The sequence below is a fragment of the Haliaeetus albicilla genome, chromosome 14 (assembly GCF_947461875.1).
Source record: "Haliaeetus albicilla chromosome 14, bHalAlb1.1, whole genome shotgun sequence".
NCBI classification, from domain to species: domain Eukaryota; kingdom Metazoa; phylum Chordata; class Aves; order Accipitriformes; family Accipitridae; genus Haliaeetus; species Haliaeetus albicilla.
This window is the reverse complement of record NC_091496.1, coordinates 8398640-8421824: the sequence shown is the minus strand read 5'-3', so window position 1 is coordinate 8421824 and position 23185 is coordinate 8398640. Positions and strand designations below refer to the sequence as shown.

At 41.9% G+C, this 23185-nt stretch overlaps 1 protein-coding gene and 1 long non-coding RNA gene across 2 annotated transcripts in view; one reads left to right on the top strand and one right to left on the bottom strand.

Annotated features, from left to right (window-relative positions):
* The window catches only part of HSPA14 (heat shock protein family A (Hsp70) member 14), a 14466-nt gene extending 2650 nt beyond the window's left edge, over positions 1-11816 (bottom strand). The window contains 14 exon segments of the mRNA XM_069801662.1: positions 396-445; positions 447-467; positions 1482-1655; positions 2044-2256; positions 4545-4647; positions 5890-6045; positions 6891-7052; positions 7878-7982; positions 9004-9094; positions 9216-9309; positions 10127-10175; positions 11208-11290; positions 11377-11457; positions 11688-11816. Of these exon segments, the coding sequence (XP_069657763.1) occupies positions 396-445; positions 447-467; positions 1482-1655; positions 2044-2256; positions 4545-4647; positions 5890-6045; positions 6891-7052; positions 7878-7982; positions 9004-9094; positions 9216-9309; positions 10127-10175; positions 11208-11290; positions 11377-11457; positions 11688-11744 (1439 nt within the window). The 5' untranslated portion in view covers positions 11745-11816.
* Positions 11817-11902: 86 nt separating this feature from the next.
* LOC138688939 (uncharacterized) lies at positions 11903-17375 on the top strand. Its single transcript, XR_011327718.1, has 3 exons — positions 11903-12914; positions 13714-13868; positions 14399-17375. It is a non-coding gene; the product is annotated as an uncharacterized lncRNA (long non-coding RNA).
* Positions 17376-23185: the final 5810 nt, after the last annotated feature.

The window sequence follows — 23185 nt, the reverse complement described above, 5'->3', positions numbered from 1 at the left end:
ATTCCTTAGCAACTTAATAAAGACAGATTCTACTTCAGTTTTTGCTAAGAGTGTGGGCCTTCGACAGAACCACCTGACCCCGTTCCAGGGGAAATCTGAGATCCTGACTGCTCTCAAGCATGGTTACACTGATCAGCAGTTCAAAAGTTGCTAAAAATCATCTGTACAACTGTGTTAAGTTTTATTTCTTTAGGAATCAAACAATGAAAGCACAGAAGGTACCGCATAAAAACCATATTCCTACAGAATTTACCCCTGCTAGGGCACAGCCCTGTAAGCAATGAAATGCTGAAATTTCTCAAAACAAAATTAAACATTCTGTAACAGGAGAAAAGACCGCTTGTCAGAAGGGTGACATAGCAAGTTAAACAGCAGAACAATAAATATTTGGGTACCTTTTCATAGTGAGAACAGTTAGTATATCATGTAGGCCATCCTCTTTCTTTATCTAAATCCTGGAGTACAATCTATTTAAAAAAAAGTTAAATTATAAAGTGCTGTAAATCCTTGCACAGCAGTTTAATGGAAGCAACACAATAGCTAAAGTGTGCAATTCGTTCTGTTTAGCATCTCATACTAATAATTCAACATCAAAGCATGCCCTAGTGGACTTAATTCATCTGTAGTACAACTCTACATATTTTTAGCTATTTGTACTACTGTTTCAGTGGTTTTGTTCCAGAGTCTATCACCAGATAGCTAGAGTACCCACACCTCCCACAGACTACAGTAAGAGCTCAGTGTGTTCCTTTACTTAGGATCAGTTCTCTAACTATTAGGTAACATCCCTTCCCTATCCCCTTAAAGATTTTCAGGCAGGACTAGGGCAGAATAACAATTTTCTCAAGTTTTCCATCCATTTCAGCCACATCTGCCCCCTCCCTGATGCTTTAAGTGCACTGAAGCCGAGGTAAGCACATCATCACTGTTTCAAACAAGCTGTATTCTCTCAATAGGTTGACTCCTGAGTAATATCTTTGTATTGGGTGAAGATTTAATCATACCATTTTACCACTGTGAAAAATCAAATGTGGTATTTAATACCAAGATCCTGTCCAATCTAGGAAGATCAAAATACAATCAACAGTACATACACTAGCTATGTCATTACCTCCAGCAGTTTTATTTCTAAAATGTTGGAGACCTGTGTACTACTGGAATGACTGGTTATGATCTCTCATCCCAGGTGAGCTTACTACAGTAGTGCCAAACGTCAAACCCAGCCATCTATTTACAAATTCAAAAGGGAAACTTCAGTTTCTTTAAAAAGTGCTTCAATACTTCATAACGCATTTATAGAAAAATGTTTAAAGACAGTTTCCAGAGAGATGCATGTCATTCTAATTTTGTAACAAGAAGTTTTAGTAAGGTTGGGACTGGTTTCAGGGTTTGGGGGTTTTTGGTGGTTTTACTTCATTCCAGATCCACTTGGTTTCCAAGTGGTTGATATTAAAAGTGCATATGAATGTGTATACACTCACCTGTGCAAATTTACCTTCTTCATTCATGGGACTTTTCCCCAATGACTCGTATAGCTCAAGGCATACGGAAGAAGTGTTTCCAGGAGCATGGAGGGTGTGCTGCCTTCGAGCTGGTAATGGTGTCCCTGATGGAAATAGCACTGTGAATTTGTCAGCCCCTGACTCGTCTACTCCCTTTAAAAAGAAAAAAAAAGTTCATGCCTTTCTCTAAGTACTTTACTGAGCTGAGTGTTACAACAACGCTCCATAAGAAAAGAAATCCAAGATTCATGTTCTCTGCCACATTTACCATCACAGCAAGTAAAACAAAAAATTGGCATTCCTATAAATAAATGAAAAAGTCCAGCTATTACAACATAGCAAACACACAATCTGTCTCCCCTTAAAATCAAGCAGCTTTTCCTGTCAATTTTTTTGTCAATAAACCTGTTACCACTTACTGATCTACAGCCAATCTGCAGAACTAATAATAATACTGTTTCTCTAACATCAGTCATGCTAAGTAGTGCTGTATATTCATTGCAGCAGTAAAATTTTTAAAGTTAAATAATTTTATCCTTACCTTAAGAAGAATATCTTTGGCAGAACACTCAATAAGTGTTTCTTCTTCTAACAAAGGATTCTCTTTCCCTAGCAGAATTCCTGCCTCTATGGCTGCACCAATGGGAATAACTTCATCTGGAGGAATTGAATTCAGTAATTCCACAGTTGGGAAAATGTCTTTGATCAGCTGCTGTAGCTTTGGGATTCGAGCAGACCCACCACACAGAACTACCTGGAAAACATGCCTTAATGATTTCAAATCTTTCTTCTGACAGATAAAACAGACAGGTCACAACCTGCAATACAGAAATGCAAAGTGCTCTGGGATATTTTATCATCTGTAGTTATTAAAAGAAAAATTGATGCCATCTTTGCTTGCCTTCTGTTACTTTTTTATTTGAGAAACCAAAGGAAATAGCTTCCAGGTTTGAAATGGCGTCTTGAAAAAGTGTTTGTTATAGTTAAGTGCCAGCTAGATGAAGTAACATTTTAAAAATTGAGGAATTCATCATAAAATAATGTCAGGTTGGAAGGGACCTCCAGACATCATCTAGTCCAACCTCCTGCCCAGAACAGGTCCGGTTACAACAGGACGCTCAGGACCCTGTCTCCATGGATATAGATTCCACAGACTCTGTGGGCCCTTGTTTCAGTGTTTGATTAGCCTCACGCTACAAATTCTTTTCTTGGTATCTAAAATTTCCCCATGTTGTAACTCGTGCTGCTTGCCACTCAGCCTTCCATCGTGCACCTATAGGAAGGGGTAAGTCAGGTTTTGTCTCGATGAGGTAACTGTAGGCAGCACTAGTCTCCCCTGAGCCTCTTCTTACAGGTGAGCAAACCCAGCTCTCTTGGCCCAAACCATCTGGGTAGCCCTCCAACTGGACTGGCTCCAGTAGGTCAAAACCTTTTGTCTCCTGTGAAGCCCAAAAATGATGAGACAGTATCTGGACACTCTGTCTAAGTGCCAAAGAGGGAAACAAACACTTTCCTACACCCATGGCTATACCCTTGCTATTACAGCCCAGCATGCAACTGGCTGCCTTTGCAGTCAGCAGTATGCCTCTGCAGCAAATAAACCTCCTGTCTATTAGAACCCCCACATCTTTTCCTGCAAAGCTGCTTTCTAGCAACCGCAGCCTGTACTGCTGCACAGGATTATTCCATCACAGATTCTGCATTTGCTTTTGTTTATCTTTGTGATATTCTTCTCCATTAGACTAGATGATCAGTGTAGGTCCCTTCCAACTGAAATATTCTATTCTGTTATATAAATTTCCCTTACCTTTTTCAACCCCTCTGAATAGCAGCCTTGACCTACAGTGGTACTGATTGCTCCCCTCGTTTTGGTACTGTCTGCAAACTTGCTAAGAGCACATGCTACCCCATCATCCGTGTTTATTAATAGACATTAAATGGTATTAGCCCTGGTATCAAAGCCTGAGGGATGTCATTGACAACTAGGTGTCACTTACTGATCTTGTGCAAGAAAAAAACCCCTTAAAACCCTTCTCTTATTACAGTAACTTTATTGAGATCAACCAGATCTCAAAACAAAGCTAATTCCCACCTTTCTTCATGTAAAACATAACCTAATTTACAACTATTTAAGTTAATTTATTTTTACATTTAAAGTGCCCCCCCCCCCCCCCCAAAAAAAAAATTAAGGCCTGAGAGAACAGCTCATTGAGCCACCTAAAAAATACTGCCAGCAGAAAACAAAAGACATTCTCTAAACAATGGCCTGGGATACTTCATTATCCTACCAGTGAAACTCAGATGTGACACTGCAAACCCTAATTAAGAGCCTGAAATAGCATCAAGTATCATTAAAAGCGCCAGCTAACTTTTGCTGAGGAATTTATGTGCCAATTCCACCAGCAATAAATATGCCACTATTTGCCACACACAGGTGCACAGGAGTTGAGAGGAAGTTACTCTCTTATACCAAAGCAAGAAAGACATTTGAATGAAACTAGTAAAGCTTGCTATTTTACTCAGCATCTTTGGTATTAAAGCACTCTATGGTTTGGCATCTAATGTGTTCCTAAGTTTTTTAAGCTAACAAGGAGGACCAAAGGCACCAAGTAGACACTAAGCAATTTGTTCAACTCGGAGGACAAAAGTCAAAATTCAGGCTTTCTTCAGAAGTGTCAGCAAACCCCATCCAAAGCTCAGTGAAGGCAGAAGAAAGTCTATATACTAAACTTAAAGAAGGCAGTCCTCAGCTCTACCAAGAGTTACATAAACACACCAAATGGAGACAAATCCTCTACCATTTACTCAATTTGCAGCAGCAAAAACACATCATTGACTCTAATTCTACCTTATACTTAACTTCAGGTAACAGAAATCAAAGCAAAGATAGGAGTTCTAAAGATCTTGAGTCTACATACTTTGTTGGATCTGAACCAAAAATGCTTAAACACATCATGAAATAATCTGTCTGCAAGAAAAACGGGCCCCATAAATCTTCTTGTGGAGTTATAAAGCATACAGACAAAGGATTTCTATTATTACCTTATTAATATCATCTGCTGTAAATCCAACTTGCTGCAAGAGCTTTTTAATTGCTTCTACACATTTACTAAAAAGTGAAGAACAGATAAGTTCAAACCTGGCCCTAGAAAAAAAAAAATTTCAAGAAGTGTCATCTCATCCATTACAGACAAATACCTGAAATGGAAGAACAATAATTTTTAGAATATACTTTGGTTCTCTAGCTATACCTGGTACTAAGGTTTTTTTTTAAAAAAAATCTTATTTCCCAATTATTAATCTTGAAGTGGGTTGGGTTTTTTTTTTTTTGTGAAAATATCTGTGCTATTGATTCCATCATTAACACCTACACGGAACGCACATCCGCTCTTCAGTGTACTCTAGAGAAAAACCAGTATTGTAGTCTTGACCCATATGTGGAAAAAAAAGCAGCAAAAATCCTGGAACTGCTTCATCGTCTTTAAAATGGAGACACAAAGATGCAAATGTGCCTTTTGAATTTTCAGAGGCAAATCAAGCTGTATCCCGATTTGCACGCAGGGAGTAGATTAAGCAAATTGAAAAACTTGTGCTTGCTTCAAGCTCTTTCAAGCCTGAAGAGGAAGTTTTACTCTGTATGAATACAGCAAGTCAACTTCTGCAACACTAGTCCACAGGACTTAGCATGCAACTGAGCCAGAACAAGTTATACAGCATCACTTCTCACATTTGCAAACATACTGTGCCTTATTTTACCAGATCCGGCTGCTGCAGCAGTGGATGCACAGTTCTGGAATTGAAAAGTCTGTTTCATTTTGCTAAAGCTGCTGCTGACTGGAAGAGCAATCAAAATTAGCTAAACATTTCAATAAGAGATCATCCCAAGAGAGAAAATACTTAGAGTAGGACACAGCAGTATGAACAAAGAGACAGAAAACATCGTTCTAATCCAGCTGTCAAAAAGAGGCAACATGAAAACTTCCATGAGTCCTATCATTTTGGAGCTCATTTAGATGAAAGAGTCCAAAAGTCTTTTCTTTAAGGAAAATCCAACAACAAAAACAAGAAGGGGGGTGAGAGGGAAAACCACCTCGAGTAATTACAGTATCTATTCCCCTTTCATCAACAACCAGACTCTAAAGATGGGGTCTCCTTGTGCCTTTTTGCACTTTATTTTCTATCCATTAGGGATGTACAACAGAACACATCAGAACAGAACCATCAATATGAAACAAAGCTGAAAGCAAGCAAGTTGGTCTTCTATCTTACTTCTGTTTCTAAAATTAATGCTACCAAAAATCAAAGCTTATTGAACATCCTAAATACCACCTAGAAAGATTTCAAGCATAGTTTCATATAAAAGCAGTAGCTTCAAGATTTGCTTTACCTGGACACATTACAATCAAAATCCAATCCTTCATACAACGAATCTACAAAACAGTTTGCACTTCCCAGGGTTGATAAAGAGTGCTTTGCAATATCAGCACTGTTCATTAACTTCATCATGGCTCTGGGATTTCCTCTAATGTCATGTTTACAAGACCTACGTTTGAAAAAAAAAAAAGAGATTATCACTTCAGAAAGGCAGGCATTTGAGTGATAATACTAACTTTCTGAAAGGAAAAACAGGTTAAAGCTATTGAACTTTCTTTTCTGTAGACATTTCAATTTCAACTAAAGAACACTGTGTAGAGGCACCCTGAACTCAGGCACTAGTGTTTATCATACAGATTTAAGTCTTTCTGAACAGTTTCTCAGCTGAACAAATCCTGTAAGTGACTGCAAGGAACAGCAAGAAAAGGTCTGCAAGTTAACCAATTTTAACCACAGATTAAGAAGAAATAGCACACCAACATTAGACATGTCAAAAAAATAGTATGTTTCATCCAAAGTCTCCCTCTGACAGTACGCAACTGATCACCTCAAGTTCACTAGAGCTAATGGTAATGCATTTGTTCATTTTTGTTCATCATAGGATGATGTGCCATACAGACTTCAGTCTGATGACCCAAGCCCCTCCACAGTCCATGTCAACATGAAAACCAAACAAAACCCACACAGGTGAATTCCCTGCCACCCAAAAGCTTGTGACTGAAAGGACATGAGCAGCCTGTAGTCACATACATCACTCAAAATAGAGAACAGTTCATAGCTGAGCCCTTATAGCTCAACATCAACTTCAGGCAACACCTACCCAAACCCAAATATTTCCCAGCCTTCCTCCTTGGCCCCCAACAGCTGACTGTTCCTTTAATAACTTTACTTAAGCCATTTCACTTGCAGACAGTCTGCCAGATCTGACAAACTAGTATGAATTTTTTTTGAAAGCAAGCATCAGGTAACAACATTCCTGTCCTAACAGCAACTTGCTTGGAATTCAAAACCTACCTCTGAAATTCAGAAGCTAAGTGTTGCGCCAGAGCTTCTGTGAAGCAAACTCCACCAATGCTATCATCTGTGTTTGTAGCAAGCACACGATATATTCCACTGTTTACTTCTATGACTGTGATAGAAAGTGATGTTCCACCAAGTTTATAAACCAACACATTGCTGCCATGGTTAAAAAAAAAAAAGAAGAAGAAAGAAGTATTAATACGAGTCATCTAAAATTATGTTTAATTTGACACACTTTCTAAAAACATGACCACCATATTATGTATTGCAGGTTTTAATCAGTTTTGTCAAGAGAATTTGATTTGAGGTGTTTGTATTTAATGCACCTTAGTAAAACTGACTACTTGACAAAGACTAATTTTGTCCTTTAGGGAACAATTTCATACAGTGGGAGTAGCCAATGCTTTTTCTACAACATAATTGAGAATTGAACATTACAGTCAAGGTTACAGGCAAGAATTATACGAGAAGGGTAAAAAATACCAACCAAGAAGCAAAAAGACAAGCCATCTGTTTGCACTGATGGCAGTCTCTGCTATTTTGAAAATCTTGTGAATTATCTGAATATTCATAAGGGAAACTCAATGCACCTACTGAACCCAGGAACTCAGCTTTAGTTCTTCTACCATATGTAAAATGACCCCATCTCCCACAATTAAAAAACAGCTATGGCAAAATCTGTTTGAGAAGGGATGCATTTTTCTTAAAGCCAATCAGCTCATTGAAGAGCAAGACAGAATCTGGGGACAAATCTTTAAAGACAATTCTAAAAAAATAAAAACCAGAACAAAGGGATTTAAAACACTACGGATTTACAACTTCTAAATTGTTATTGGCTTTATTGAGAGAAAAAAGAAAAACAAGCCTCAAATCATTAATTTTGTATTGACTGCTAAGGCAACACAGCATTCCCTCATTTAAGATTTCTCAGGATTTAAGTACAGCAGCTTACATTTAAGAAGTAAAATATTAGGATTTTACCTTTTCCCAGTGGGTGAATCTTGGCCAATTCCATAAGCCAGGAGAGCAGCCGATGGTTCGTGAATTAATCTCATAACATTAAATCCAGCAGCTGCAGCTGCTTCCCTGTGATAAGGCATAACAGCATTTCATTTTACTTTAATGATTTCACTATAGTCACACACACTATTAAGATCTCGTCTGAACTACATATGTCACCAACTCAGAACTTGGTTACAGCATGGTATTAACAAAGCAAAGTGACTGGAAAAGAAAGGTATCAAGAAGTTCAGTTGCTACTGTGTTGTTCAGGTAGTTGATCTGCTGTGTGCTCATTGTCAAAGAAAACACTGACGTATCAGCCTACATACTCCATAAAACTCAGAAACACCCCCTCAACTACTAGGTGAAAAACCCCACCCTCAATCAAACTTGGTAACTTATTTTCAAGTGTGGCATTAAAGTTCTTGGTACATTATTTCAACACATAGAATGCTATGAAAATTGATTTTACTTCCAAATCACGTTACCACACCTCACTTCTAACATTTTCTTTACACGTTTCCTTGAAATTTCAGTAACTCTGTGAGTACCAGTCAAACAGAACATACCAGAAAGCAGAAATAGATGCTGCCAACTATGCACAGCTTTAAGTCTACTTATGTTTTCATACGGAGGAACTTTTACAGCAGAACTTTTTCCAAACAGAACTTCCAAGTAGAATACTGGTGTGTATTCCGTATCTGCTCTCTGACAACACAGTCCTCAAGAAAGTCACGTAATACCACTTGGCTTGCTGAGTATTGTTGTATGAAGGGATGGGAAATTATGTAGCAGGGCTGAGAAACATTTCAAAGGGGACACTGAAGATCCACATCTGAAATGACATTCTATCCCTAATGATACCAAAATTCCCTCTCACTTTAATTGGTTCAGAATTTCATTTTGGTCACAACAGTGAATTCCATGAAAAGTTTCTAAAGTCAGGATTTAAACTCCTGCTTTTATATTTTCCCAATTCAAGTAACATCCCAACATCATGACTGATAGTCACAAGCTGAAGTCCAGCAGGAGAACTCCCATTGCTGATCTGCCAGCCGGTCTGCTTTAGGCATGTTAAATAACAGAAAAATCTTAATCCTCTTACCCAAGGGCATTTTTCTGATTCTCTCCAAAATCAAATGGTACAGTGATAACAACGTCATTTACATCTGAACCCAATGCAGACTGAGCAGTTTCTGTTTATAAACATAGGCAGAACATGTTGATTAAAAGCAAAAAAAACCAACATACCATATCTTAAAAATATGAGGACAGCTTAAAAAACTAAAACATGTTATGGTTTTACTTATTATATACCTTTCATTTTACTGAAAATCAGTTTTGCCACATCTTCTGGGTTAATAAGTTTATTATCTATTTCATATTGAAGTTTTCCATTCTTCTCAATTATCTGTAAGCAAAACCAACATACCTTTGTTAGATATGTAATTTGGTTATTCACAAAAAAGTGTTTAATTTAGTTTCTGTTTGAAGTAAAAAGCACGGGACTGTGTAAATACTTTCTGTGTTAGTACGCTACTACAAGAGAATAAATGTTTCCAAGATGCTTATCAAAGATCACAAAAAAACTTGTATTATCCAACAGACATGACAGTGACATTCATATGGACTTAAAGACTCCAGATTCTCTTTTTTGTTTCTAAAGCAACATTTAGAACAAAAGTACTTTCCTGCTTATATTCCATAAGAAAAAATAACAACTATTTATATAAGCATGTCAATACAAACGGTCAAAAACCAGAGAAAAAACTCATTCCTTCTTTAGGAACGTACTTTCCAGGATAACTTTTCTCGTTTTACAAAAAGGTTTCTAGTAACAAGCACAGTATTATCCAAATTAAACACTGAGATTAAATCAAGTGGTTAAGCATTTTTATCACAAGATGCTGTAACGTGAGCATGTGCTACCAGCACTAAAACACCATGCTATTACCCAAATATATTAAGAATCATCCCTTTCGAGAACAGCCAAGAGATACATATCATTTTTCTGTTGAACTATGTTATGATGGCAGATCTCAGAACACGGTTAAGTTCTCTATTTTATAAAAAAAGAAACCTTCTATATAGCAGAAAATGGACCTCATATAATGAGAGCTGATCACTACATAACATAAACATAGTGTGGCACAAACAATGCCAAGAAGAAAAGTATAAAATAATCCAAGTTATTCTGGGAACAACAAAAAAACCTAGATCATACTCACTGAACATTTGCTTTCTGCAATATATTTCTCTGCCTGTGGGTCACCAGAGCTGTCCAGACAAATTCAAAATAACAAAATAAATCATACATTCAAGGGTAATTGCAGAAATTCATCTTGCTGATATTCCTTATAACATCTACAGCGTATGTAAGTTATACTTCAATCAAAATCCCTGTTTCCACTCTACGGACACATTTATACAGGAGAAGAAAAACCAACAGTTCTGCCTGCTGGTATCTTTCAGGCTCCTTTCCCCAAACTAATAATTGAAAAAATACCTACTAGTTAGTGAAAAGGGAAAATAAAAACCAACGCATTGTTTTAATGTGCTATCCCCAATAATCATTACAAAATATTTCAGTGGCACTTTTGTTGCATTGACTGAAATAACGTGATAGCAGTAAGCTGACTATCCTCAATCCTCTACTACCTATGCAAAGTTATGCATCTGGAAAGTGCTGAGAAATACATCAGAAGGGACATCATCTTGTCAACGCCTTTTAATGAAAGAGCTGTAACACACAGCTAGTTATCACTGAAACGTTTTGTCGCATCTCGGATGTTAGACCTAAGCCAGTAAGTTTAGCTCTAGTATTGCTGTAACTGCCAGTGCAGATCATCACATCTCCACTAACTGCAGAATCACAACAGGCACTACATCAATGCATTTCACAACTGTAACAAAAGACATACAAAGTTTCGTGCAAATGAAAGCACGGTGGATTTTAGCCACAGGAGAACATCCAGGTAACAACAAGACTTTTTAGTTAAGAAACTTAAGTATATATCAAAAGCATATATGCAACTTGTTACTAAATGTCACAATTTGATTTTTGCAGACAAATTCAGACATAAAATACTATCATCTCTTTACTCCTAGAATGACATGTAGAGTAAGAAATCCATAATGTAATGAGTTTTTAAGATACGACACGCACTCCTGTCAATGCCAGGTTAACTTAAGTACTATCACACTAGATTAAAATGCCTTCGCTATCAGCGCTGAGACTACGTTTCACTGACCGGCTTTCACGGGGGAAAGCTAAACTTCTCACTTTCCCTTTCGCACCTGTTCTCTTACCTTCGCCCAAGGATCTGCTTTACTTTCACTACAGTGTTTGAAATATTCCTTATTCTACTTTGCTTTGCAGCTAAGCCAACGACCTGAATGGAACATAAAAACACAAACACCAAGTGAGCGCCAGGCCGAGCTCCTCTCCTAGCCCCCCCCCCCCGAAGGGGAGCCTCACCTCCTCGCTCTCCGAGAAAGCCACGACCGCGGGAGTGACCCTGTCCCCGGCGTCGTTGGCGACCACGTCGGCGCGGCCATCCTGCGGGCAGAGGCACCACGGGTGAGCCGTCCCTCGGGACACCCCGCGCCCCCTCAGGACTCTCCTCCCTGACCGACCCCCGCAGCCCCGGGAGGGAACGGAGATGACCGCGGCCCACCCCCTCCTCCCGGCGAGTACCCCCCTCCTCCCGAGGGAGCCACGACGCCTCCGGCCCGCCCCGGGCACGGCGGCGGGGAGAGGAGGAGGAGAACGGCCCCTCATCCCCTCACCTTATAGACGGCGGCGCAGGCACAGGTAGCGCCCAGGTGGACGCCGATGGCGGCCATGAGTCCACCCCGCCCCCCCCCCGTTACCGCTCCACGCGCGCGCCCGCCGCCCCACAACGCACCGCGCCGCGGCCCGCCCCCAGCCAATCCCGCTCCAACTCTTCACCCCGGCCGCCAATCGAAGCCCGCACCGCGCTCTCTCGCAAGCCAATAGCGGAGAGGCGCGCTTGGAAGCGCCGTCATCGGGCGGAGCGGCCAATGAGAAAAAAGAAAAAAAAAGCCGGAGAGGGGCGCGTCATCACGCATGGCAACGGGGCGGAGGGCGGGCGGTGTGGCGGCGGGCGGCCGCTGAGGGGAGTCGGTGGGGCCGCGCGGGCCGAGCGCCGGCAGAGCCCGCCGCTGCGAAAGTAGAGATTGGAATGGGGGAAGGCCGACGGGGCTGCTTCACGCGTGTGGTGTTTTTACGCCAGCGGCCTCCCTCATGGCTTAATTGCAGGCAGTGAAGGACGTGGAGGCGGTGTACGTGGTTTTTTTTATCCAAGTGCTGTCGTTATTAGCGAAGCAGTCAGGCTGAAGCGCCGGTTCGGCGCAATCTAGCCAGGCGTGACCGAGGTCTGAAAGCAAAGCTCGGTGTCTCCTTATGTCGCACTTCTGTTGGAGAAATCCATCTTGGCATTACCACAGGAAGAAAAAAGCAATAAATTATTCCTGGTTGATCCTGGGGGAATTTAAGACCATTGACACAGAACTCGCTTCATCCTGGCCAGAGCCGTGGCCGTGCTGAAGGCTCCTCAGATTCACATGGCCCTGCGATGAGCACAGCAAAGTTCTCCATGTGCCTTGACAGGGAGCAGGTCACCCCCAATGTGCGGCCTCTCACGGTAAAGGTGACGGCACTTCTGTAGGTTGGGGTGCACGGTTGCCTCTCGTTTCCTTAGCGAGTCTAAAATGCCCTGCAGTACTGTCTCTCTGCATCATTCTGAAGTAAAGATTGTCCTTATCCTGCTTTATATGTGATATGTTGAAGGTTAAAGGAATTAAGATCACATAGAGGTGAAAGGATTTAACCCGGAGCCGCAAAGGGCTTTTGTGTCCCAGAACTGATCCTGGGCTTCTTAAGTGGCGGGACAATCTTCCTTTAAGTAACCAGGCTTGCTGAAGTCTGAGCAAAGGCTGGAGCTCAGATTGCCAGCGGTCCGTGCTCGGGAGATGGTTGTAGTGTTGATAAAGGTGAAACTTGTACAACTGAAAACAATACCTTTGAAGTTTGTCCAAATTGTAGCTCCTTTCTGCCTCCTCCTGTAAACAGAGGAGTGAAAAGAGAAGAAAGGTAGAGGGAGCAGGAGAGACCTGTGGGGACTGGAGAAAGGTGTTGTAGACGATAAGATAGAAATGATGCTTTTGGCAAAAAAAAAAAGATGGGGGGAGTCTGGGAAGAGACACTGAAGATAGGAGGGTAAAGAACAACGGAAGCCCCCAATACAGAAACCAAGAATATTTTTTCCTGTGCTTTCCCTCAAATCCTAATACCTGTTGCACCATTTATGGCAATATACTGGTAATTAGAACGTAAACCAGTATGTGTAATCTGTGCTTCAAAAAGTGCTTGTGGCCACACTGCTAACTTCTCCTACACAGCTAAGCACATCCACAGTTATTTTCCAGTTGTTATGCCATGGACACGTCAGGATGGACACAGAAGTTCTGCTTATCTCAGCTAAAGCAGTTAATGTTCCTCACAGGTGTAAGCAAACCTGAGTGGAAGCAGGCAAGAAATGCCTCCGGCAAAGGTTTGTGATGGCCAGTAGTGTATGCTGAGGAGTGAAAAGCCCTTGTCTGTCTGTGTCCTTCCTATTTTTTTGGCTAGTGTCCGTAGCGTATGGGAAGCTCAGGGATTGCAGTGAGCTTGAGTGAGCTGAGAGATGGGGTGAACAACCCACTTCTAAATCAAAGTGGAAGAGGCTGTTCTGCTTGCTATGGCAGTTCTGTAAGTAAGTGAAAGCCTTAATATGCTTGTTGTTTATTAAAGGTGGGGTAGAGGAGGCAAACACTGATTCAAGCAGCAGCCTGGATTCAGGATGCAAGAGAATTTAGTCTTTCACGCCTCCGGGAGAGCTATCCCTCTGAGTCAGAAGCAGGAGAAAAATCCAGCCCCATTGTGGCTGGAGTTCTGCACATCTCCAGGTACCTACATCAAACAAACGAGCCCACCCTGCTCCCCCGCAACAAACTCACCTCTGATTTAGCCAGGTACTCTGCTGAAACCTCTTAGTATTATTTCCCAGCTGACAAAGCAGTGGCACAAACCTTCACAGCGTCAGAGCTGCCCCTTCTCTCCCAGTCTGTAGCACATCTCTTGGGCATCCAAAAAACAGACCAGCCACCGTCAGACCAGCTGTTGGCACAGTACAAAGTGAGCTCGCCCAAGCTGCTTTTGTACCGAGAGGTCGCAGGCAGCCTGAGAGGCTTGAATGCAAAAATGGATCCCCCGGCACTGTCCGTAGCTGGCTGACTGTAGGAAAATCACAGAGATTACGACAAAAAGTCAGTAACATCTGCTGAGTTATTTAAAGTGGAAGCAAGTATCTCTGTTGAACAACAGACTGTTTTGCAGCTGGTAAATAGTATATACTCTAAAATGTCCCTTGGGGTGAGGAAAGAAGGATGAGAGAACTTCTTTAATTATCTTGTGTGTGTTCTGACTTAATTCTCAGGAAATTAAGCTCCAAGGAGGCTAGAGATGGCAGCTGCAAGACCGCGGCCTGTGATCGTCTCCGGCCTGGGGGTGTGAACAAAGCCAGTGGAGTGGATTCTCAGGAGAGCTGTGGGAGAGCCTGGCTGCGGGGGGGACCTGGACAGTGGTCCTCCACATGGCACTTCCCCCCTGGCTTTGAAAATAGCCCCTTCCCCAGGACAGTGGTGTGAGACTGTACAGTCTACTCCAGTCCTACTGGAGATGCTGACATCTCTGTTGGAAAACTTCCATCCCCATCGCTTGCCTTCATAAAAGCATCCATGAGTGGGGTTTTTTTGCATAAAAAGAGGCTTTTCAAGCTCATTGCTTAAATCTCTCAAAGTAATTACACCGTCATTATTCATTGCATTGCTTATTTTGGGCACAGGAACACATGCTGTTGGGCGGTCTGTCTGTATATCACCCCCAAAGTTGCTGGGTTTCGGTGGAGGCTGTAGGCTATTTCTGGGTTTGCTGTAACACTTGCCACCCATTACAAAAGGCACTTGATAAAGTTGATTTCAGTATCCTCATTGCTTCATAGTCACAGTACCTAAGTGATAGGGAAGAGGCAAGTTCAGTTAGTGGATCAGATTAATTAAATACTTGTGTTAATTTTTAATAAGCTGAACAGAATGTTTTTATGGGTCGAAGGTCAGGGCTGACTACTATGGAGTCTTCTCACAGCAGTCCAAAAAAGAAGTACATAGAAAGTTTGGCAGTCAAACCTGTTGAAAAGCTGGTATTAATGCCTGTAGGTGGCATAAACGCAGCATGTAATTGCAATGCTACAACTCATCTGCAACATTCAGTCTGTTTGGCAGCTCAGTAGGTTTGCAGTAAAGCTGAAGCCAGATTTATTTTTTTTTACTTACACCAGAGTGCTTATTAGAGAATATCCCAAGATTTTTTTCATGTTTTAGATGACATAAATCATATTAAACATCTATTTGGTTTTGCTTGTAAGACAGGAATGTTAGTTTTCTTTCTCTCTTTTCTTGAAAAACCTTTTGAGTGCCTGCAAAATAAACCATCCTTCATTGCACTCCACATCACAAACTTGAGTCACAAAGTAGGAAAAATCTGTTTTTCTTATAACCCGAAACAACCAAACCTCCAATCCCTACCTGGGGCATTGATCAGTGTTCACTGGATGAGCTGCTGACCCACGCTGAAGTATCCTGCGGGAATCAGCCAATGACTCCAGCTGACGCAGTTTGTCTGAAAGCAACATTGTCCTGAAGACATGAACCTCTTCCAAGTTACTCCGGTACAGTTCTTCTCTGCTGCCAATGGCAGATTATTCTTGAAAGGAGTAAGGAGGCACTAAAGGCTAATTAAACACAGCAAACATACTTCATAGCTAGAGCACAAAACTAGCATAAGTCACCTTTGACAAGGCTTTGTTGGCTGTTATGAAAATCAAATATGTATGATTTTCTTTAGAGTAAGAATAAGCACATGCCACAGATAATTGCACATACAGTCTGTGTTAATAAAACAAGAAGTATGTAATATTCTCATTGCTGTTTTGAGAATTGCTGTAGACTGTATCAGGCACTATCATCTCTAGGCACATATATGATGGTCATGATTGGCCGAACAACTTTATTACACTTGTCATGTCTGAGAACTTTTAAGCATACATACAAATGATTTTTTTCCAAGGAAAATAATAGAAAAATCTTCAAATAACTTATTTTTAAATTTTTGGCTTTTTTCCTCTGTATGTCCCAGTTTTTCCATCTCCTAAATTATGTCAAATTCACTTTGCAGGAATGTTGAAAGGTTTTAATAATAGATAGAGATTCTTGGCTGGAGGATGCTCTGTAAATATAAAATGTTATGGTTAATAATGCAGATCTAAGTTATGACATGAATTACAAAGAGTGCCAGGAGGCAATCCCAGAGCCTTCCAAGCAAGCTCCATGGTAAAATGTGCTTGAAATTCACTTTTGTGCTCTGGGTGGAAAACCTTGTGTTCGTTGAGCGCTGGCATGAAGTTTATACTCCGTAGGGCAAGTTCAATACAAAAGTGGGCAGTGTTTAAACCAGCAGTTTAAGAAGAGCTGACTACCAAAATAGGTCGTGATCCACATCAGGTTATTTAGTGACAGGTGTCTTAATTTTAGGCAAAGAACTGATTTATGTGTGAGGGTGCCAGCTTGAAACAAGAAGTTCATTCTGTGCACTGTCAGAGATTTACTCTGTGACCTTGAGAAAGTCATTTAATTTTACTGTTTCTTGAGTTCTTAATCAAAAAAAAAAAAAAACAACCAAGAGTAGCATTTTCCCTTCCTCCCAAGGGTGTCATGAGGATAACCACATTAATTAGTTGCCTGCTTAGAGGTGAGTGTAATAGGATGGAGTAGCTAGAACATAGCTCTTCCTTATCTCTGCTGACCAGTCCTGGTCAGTATCATGTCAACTAAATTGATTTTTGCGGAAGGTGATTAAACACAATTAAATGTCCATGTTAAAACCAACACTTTATTGAACTGAGATCAAAGTGGTGATAGATGCTGAGCTCCTTTTATTAAAAAAGTGTTAATGGGATACATGCAGAGCTGACAGAATGATTTCCTTTCCCACAAACCCACCGTTATCTATAAAGCTAAAAGATGAAATTAGAGTTCTTTTTTTAAACTACAGAGCAGTTTGGGGTTTTTTTTTAAGTGTTAATGATCCCTGTCTTTAGCTAACTTGTTAACATTCCTTTGGCAGCTTTACCAGTTTCTGCTGTTCAACTTAAGGTTTTTATTTTCTTGTTGCAGTATGTAAAGAATTTTTGGACAGATTTTACAATTCACTTAAAAGAAATGCAGATTTTGCTGTGGACACCATAGCTGGTCAGCAGCTGTAAGGGATGCAAAAGGAAAAGAACAGCATCTGGAACCATTCTCCTTTGTTTTAAGTTCTGAGAAAGTCCTAGTTAAATGGCAGAATTTGTGTTCAATAAAAATCTCTGTCCAACTGCACTCACGGGCATTAATTCAAATCCAGTAATGACAATAATAATGATAATTACGAGTAACAGAGGACAGTCCTGTGGCCTGTGTGAAGCGAATTTGGAGGATCTGTGTTTAATTTTCAGCGTATATGGCTGCATGTTGTTGGACAGCCATTGAAATCAGTGGGAGTCTTTCCAGCAGCTTCCCTGGTCATTGGCTGGGGCCCTAAATGGCCCATTACAACCAGGGAAAATTAACATAGTTGTTGGCAGCTAATCAGCTGATGACTGAATAGATACACTGAAATCCCCTTCCACCTTTCTGGACTGAAACTGGGAAAGGCCAGCGGTGCAGAGGAGGAAGGCTGCGCTGCTGGTGAACAGACAACTGCACTGTTCTCCCTTAGTGACAACTTCAGGTCTTCAGAGGTATTTCAGGCACCCAATATTTTTTATTGTGTGATATACTGGTTTTAATGTCCTGGGTCCAGATAGCTGTCTCTAAAAGAATAGCTATCACTTCTATGGAAAGCTACGCGTGTTTATGGAAACTGAAAGACTTCTCGTTCAGGGCAGACCTGGGGTCCAGGCAGTTGGGACGTTATATCCACGGATCCTACCACGGGAGCTTTGTGCAGTCAGGCAGTTTGTGTTGTAAAGTCTCTCCACACTCCGATGTTAATCAGTCGTGTTGCAGGGACTCCTCGCTTCTTTGGAAGCGGGAGGGGAATCCCTGAGGTGTTCGCAGAAGTGCTGCTGCAGAAGACGCATTGCTTTCTGGTAGCTCACAAGGGACAAGTCCCACTTCACCGAGAAGCAGTTTTAGGCCAACTTCAGCAGACACATCTGCAGCACCAATCTCTTCCATGGGCCGACCCTTTGAAGAAAGGCATACGCTGGATTTTCAGCTCTGGATTTTCCCAGGTTATCATTTGGGGATTTTCCTGGCCTGTTCTCATGCCCAGAGGTTATTCCTCTGAGTGCTGTTCAACCACAGAGCAAAAAGACAAGATCTGCTCGAAGAACTTACAGTCATAACAAAAGTGAAAAGTGAGGAAATGAGCCAAACCAACAGGAATTCCCTGGGGTACGGAGAAACTGAATCAGTCTGGCCAAGAGATAAGCAGAGGTTTCAGCGGATCAGCCTCCTCCCCCTGTGCTGAAGAGTGCTTATCCACCATGGCTCCTGGTGGAACAGAGTAAAGGGGTAGAGGTGGAAGACTCTCAGCATTGATGTAGAACCACAGGTGATCTGTTGGTCTTCTCTATGCTGTAAAAGCTAGTAGGAAAGCCCCACTGCTTTCAGTGGGATGCATTCTACCATGAAGAGGAGTGCTTCATTGGTGTATCACCTTACTCATTAATTCATTTAATTGTACATTCAGTATGTTTACTCATGTGACAGACAGGCACAATCCAAGGCTTACCTTCAGGATTTATTATAGGTACAAAATTAAACAAAACATTGCCAAATAGTAATGACAACATTCAATACCACCTTGAAAATCCATTATTTGCACATTATCAACATTGTTTATGAGCAGGTGTGACAACACTGTCCCCTCCGCTTTGCCACGTGTTTCACCCCATGGAAGAGGGAGTCCCGTGATCTCAGCAAATGGCTTGTGGCAGTCAGCATCCCTGACTTTTGGGTGCCTTCAACTCCCACGGGTTTCTAGGAGTGTGAAAGCACTCCCCACTTTGCAGCATCCCCTCTCTTTTGTCTTGGCATTAAGTCCCTGTCCTGTGTTTTTCAGTTCTGTTACTGTGGAGCCACCAGTAACATACCCACAAAAATCGTTGCTGAAGTCAGTTGCACAGTGGGTAGACACATGCCCCTGCCAAAGCTTCTGTGAAAAGTTTAAGATGGGAGATACTTATCTTGGTGAGGGCAGGTAAGGTAGGTTGAGATTTTAAAGCAAATTGCTGGGTTTGGGGGTCTCATTGTCTAGTCGCATTCATTTGTCCCTCTGCGTCCCTGCCCGCAGACTCTTTCTGTTCTTTAGCCTTTCTAAACCTAAGCAGAAAGGGAAATAAATAGTTCTGTACTCCCTCTCTCCCTCCTCTCATCTACTTACAGCTTGGGCCAGGAAAAGCAAAGAGTTTGGGGCTTACGCTTTCCTCCTAGCCAGAGCAGCCTTTGTTGGAGGCCTGTCGGGATGACTCACGCACGCGGATGGGCACTTTCCCAGCTCTGCAGTGAAGGAGGAGCAGTGCCGACTCCTTCAGAGAGAGGTTGCTTGTTCAAGTTGAGCAGCTGTTAACAAAGACTGCAGAGTTTTAAATAACCTGAATAAATGAAATCTCTTCTCCCTCTTCAGTTAATCAGTCCTTGCTTTCTTTGTATGTCAAAACCTGCTTGCTTTCCTCTTACCCAGACACTTTTTCACGGCAGATAAAACCTGAATGTCAGACATAAACAGCCAGTCCCATGGACTGAATGAAGCTTTATTTCCAGTGGTTTCACATCATGTGGATCTGCTGCTTTTGTCCTAGTAAGTGCAAGGGTTGGCACAAGCTTTTCTCATGGCTGGGCACTTCTTGTGATTCGCTCTCCTGTGTGATTTCTCTGGTGTCTAGTAAGATTTATTCTACAGCCTTTCTCTTGGGGAGGGGAAGGCTGTGGAGATCCCAAACTATGGGGAAAGGGGTGAGACTGAGGAGCTGGTGCCATCACTCTAGAGATGTCATGGACTGGCAAAGCCCTGGTTCTTGGCTTTAAATACTTGGAGCTGCAGACAGATCACTGGAGGGCACAGGACTGCAAGCCCCTGTCATTTGGGGTGCAGCAGCTCCTCTCCCTGACTCCACCACCCCTTGTTACAGCAATCACTTTGCAGCATTTGCATGAGCAGGGTGATTTTTTCCTCTCCAACAGCACAGAGGAGTTAAGGGCAGCGTGAAAACTTACGTGCTCTCTAAAGCGTCTCTCACATTCTTTCCTCTTGCAGAAAGGAAACTGGACTTAAAATACATGGAGCTCTCCAGGAGGATGAGAGGGGCTGAGCTCTGGAAGTACTGACAGGCTGCGGAGAAGTGAACAGGGTCTGTATGGAGAAAGAAGAGCTTGTGAGCCTGATTAAGGAGCTGGTCCCAAAGTGTACATGTGGAAACCCCAGATCAGCCCTTTAGCTGACGCTGGTATCAAGCCCATTAGTGGTCACAGATACTGTCTAAAGGAATGGTTGAGGTTTTTATTAGGAATTGCTTTTGTAGCACCCTAGCAGTGCAAGGCATTTTTCAAACACCTTCAGAAAAGTTTACTAACAGACATACAATCGTTAATTATTTACCTTACAATAGGTGAGCAGAGCTCCCAATATGCCAAGACCTATACATGCACACACACAGGGGGACACACACACACACACACAAGCTGGTTTCCTACATTATTCTCTGAGGACATAGTGTAAATAAAGCCACAGACAAAATCCATAAATAAATAAAAGGGCTCTGCCCTATTACCAGTGAAGTCAAGGGTCTCTTGCTGATGATACTGAGAGCAGAATTAGCCATGGGGTATTCCTGGAGCACATGGTGCTAGGGAATGGAGATAGGGAAGGAGGGAAGTGCCAGAGCACAGTGGAGGTGAAACTGGTGTACCCTGGCCTAGCTGCCTGAAGCACAAGGTCCAGGTCTGAGCTAGTTGACACGTGGCAGAAATGGGCACCTCAAGAGGTGCTTTCAGCCCGTCAGTTTTCAGAGAGCTGGCAAGTCCCTCACACACAGAGATCTCACCTTCAGACATGTAGTCTAGCACAGATGGATCCTATCCTACGTTCTCTATTGCTTTTTCTCTCTCTTTCGGCACAGGTAGGCAAGTGAGCAGCAGTACAGATAAAAAATGCAGCTATTAGAAAATGCTAACCAAAACTAAGCAGCCTAAAGCCTGCGTTGCTAGGAAACAATCTGCCTCTTACTATGCATTGCTACCGTTTGTATGCATCCACTCTTCTGATTTTGTTATTAATATTCTTTGCCTCAGACCCAGTAAAAAAATTTCCACTACAAGCTGGCACAGAATCCAGTCCTTTCCAGGTCCCATGATGGTTTGATTTAACCTCAGACGGCTTGTGCAAGTGGCTTCAGTTACTTCATTTTAGTCTGGCAGAAAACTGGTAGGATTCATATGCCTATTTATGCACATGGCCATATGCAAACAGGGACAGCTGAGCTTTGCAGGATGTAGTGGCGTGTACTGCCTTCTGGTTTTCCAGCCTCTCCTAGAGGCTCCTTCCTTTCAGTGATGCTGTTGCCTCTTATATGTCTTGAGGAACTAACCTCCCTGCTTGTGACTGTCCAAACATACCAAGAGGGAAACCCGGGCAAAAAAAAATTAATCCTGCTAAAATTATTTTTTTAGGACAAGCTACACTGATAGAAGTACCTTAACCTGTGTTTTTGTGTCAATGCTAGGGAGCTCTGTTGATTTACTATATTTGAATTTAAGTCAATGTAGTTAAATCAATACCTAACTGGAACGGAGATTAGGTTCCCCATTGATTTTAAATGTGCCTGACATGGGTAGAGTTTGTAATTTACAAGCACAAGATATATTGATGTGAGGCAGCTTTAAATCTCTCTGGCCACATTGCACGAGCTGATTCCGAGCTCTGCTAAGATTTAGGCTGGGAGTTGGAGGGGGCTTTCCAGTGATGCACTCCCAGTCTGCCAATGGTTGCTGATACGTGAGGTCTCGTGACAAAACATGACATGGGACTGCTTCCCAGTGCAGTTCTATCAGAAAATTTTAGTTTAGCAAAAATCATATTTTCTTCTTTTTTGGGGTGTGTTTTCAGGTGAGTTTATTTAAAGCATGTCATTATGGTATCAGGGTTAGGAAGGGGCTCTGCCTGCAGTGCCATCACCAGTATGGGAGTGCCATAATCTTGGTCCAGGCAGGGCGAGGAGAGCACTGACCAGCAGAAGTCGCAACCTAAGCACTAGCTGCTAACACTGAGCAGCAGCAGCCAGAAATCACATCACCTTATAATCTCATACGGAGGTATTTGGCACCGGCTGCAACTTCCACAGGCAGCTCCTTGGCCACAGATCCATCTTGGCTCTCCTGGAAGGCTCTTGCCTTTCATCTTCGCAGTGAAGGAAGGAGGCAGTGTCCCTGCAGATAACCCTGTCCATTACACATTACTGAATAAGGCAGAATCCTGGAAAAAACAGTCTGAGAGAGTGTTTTTCAAAAATCTGAATGTAGGGCACAAAGGACAAGATTAAAGTGTTTCACCTTGCACCTGTAATCTTATAATGGATGGGAGAGTCAGTACAGCGTACATGTACGTACAAGTTCCCTTGTGGGGATTATTCCATAATCCATAGATCTTTGCTGTTTGGGAATAATTCTTGGACAAGCCTGCATTTTCCTTTGCTTGTTGTCTTCATAGCAGTTTGCACGAATATGCAGCCTAGTGCACTTGAAGCTATTATAAATAAAAACTTAAGCTCTTTAGACCTACCCTAAATACATCTCTTCCCACCTTGGTTATTATACTTTGCCAAAATCTATAGGTATCCAAGGGCTTCGCCACCTCATTTTACTTTGCTAAACTGAAGTTTTCAGAGGATTTCAATAGAATTTGAGCTTTCAACTCTTATTCTTGTTTTGGCATTCTTCAAATCCCTTGCAATCAGGGATTTGTACAATGGATGGCAACACAACCAGAAAATCCTGCTACTCCAGGACATTCTGCTCGTTTAAAAGAATTATTCGACATGTATACAGGTAGAGCCTGTGAACTTAAAATTAAGTACGGAAAACAAAGGTGCAGGAAGATCAGCAGACGGCCATAAAAGGAAAGCAGA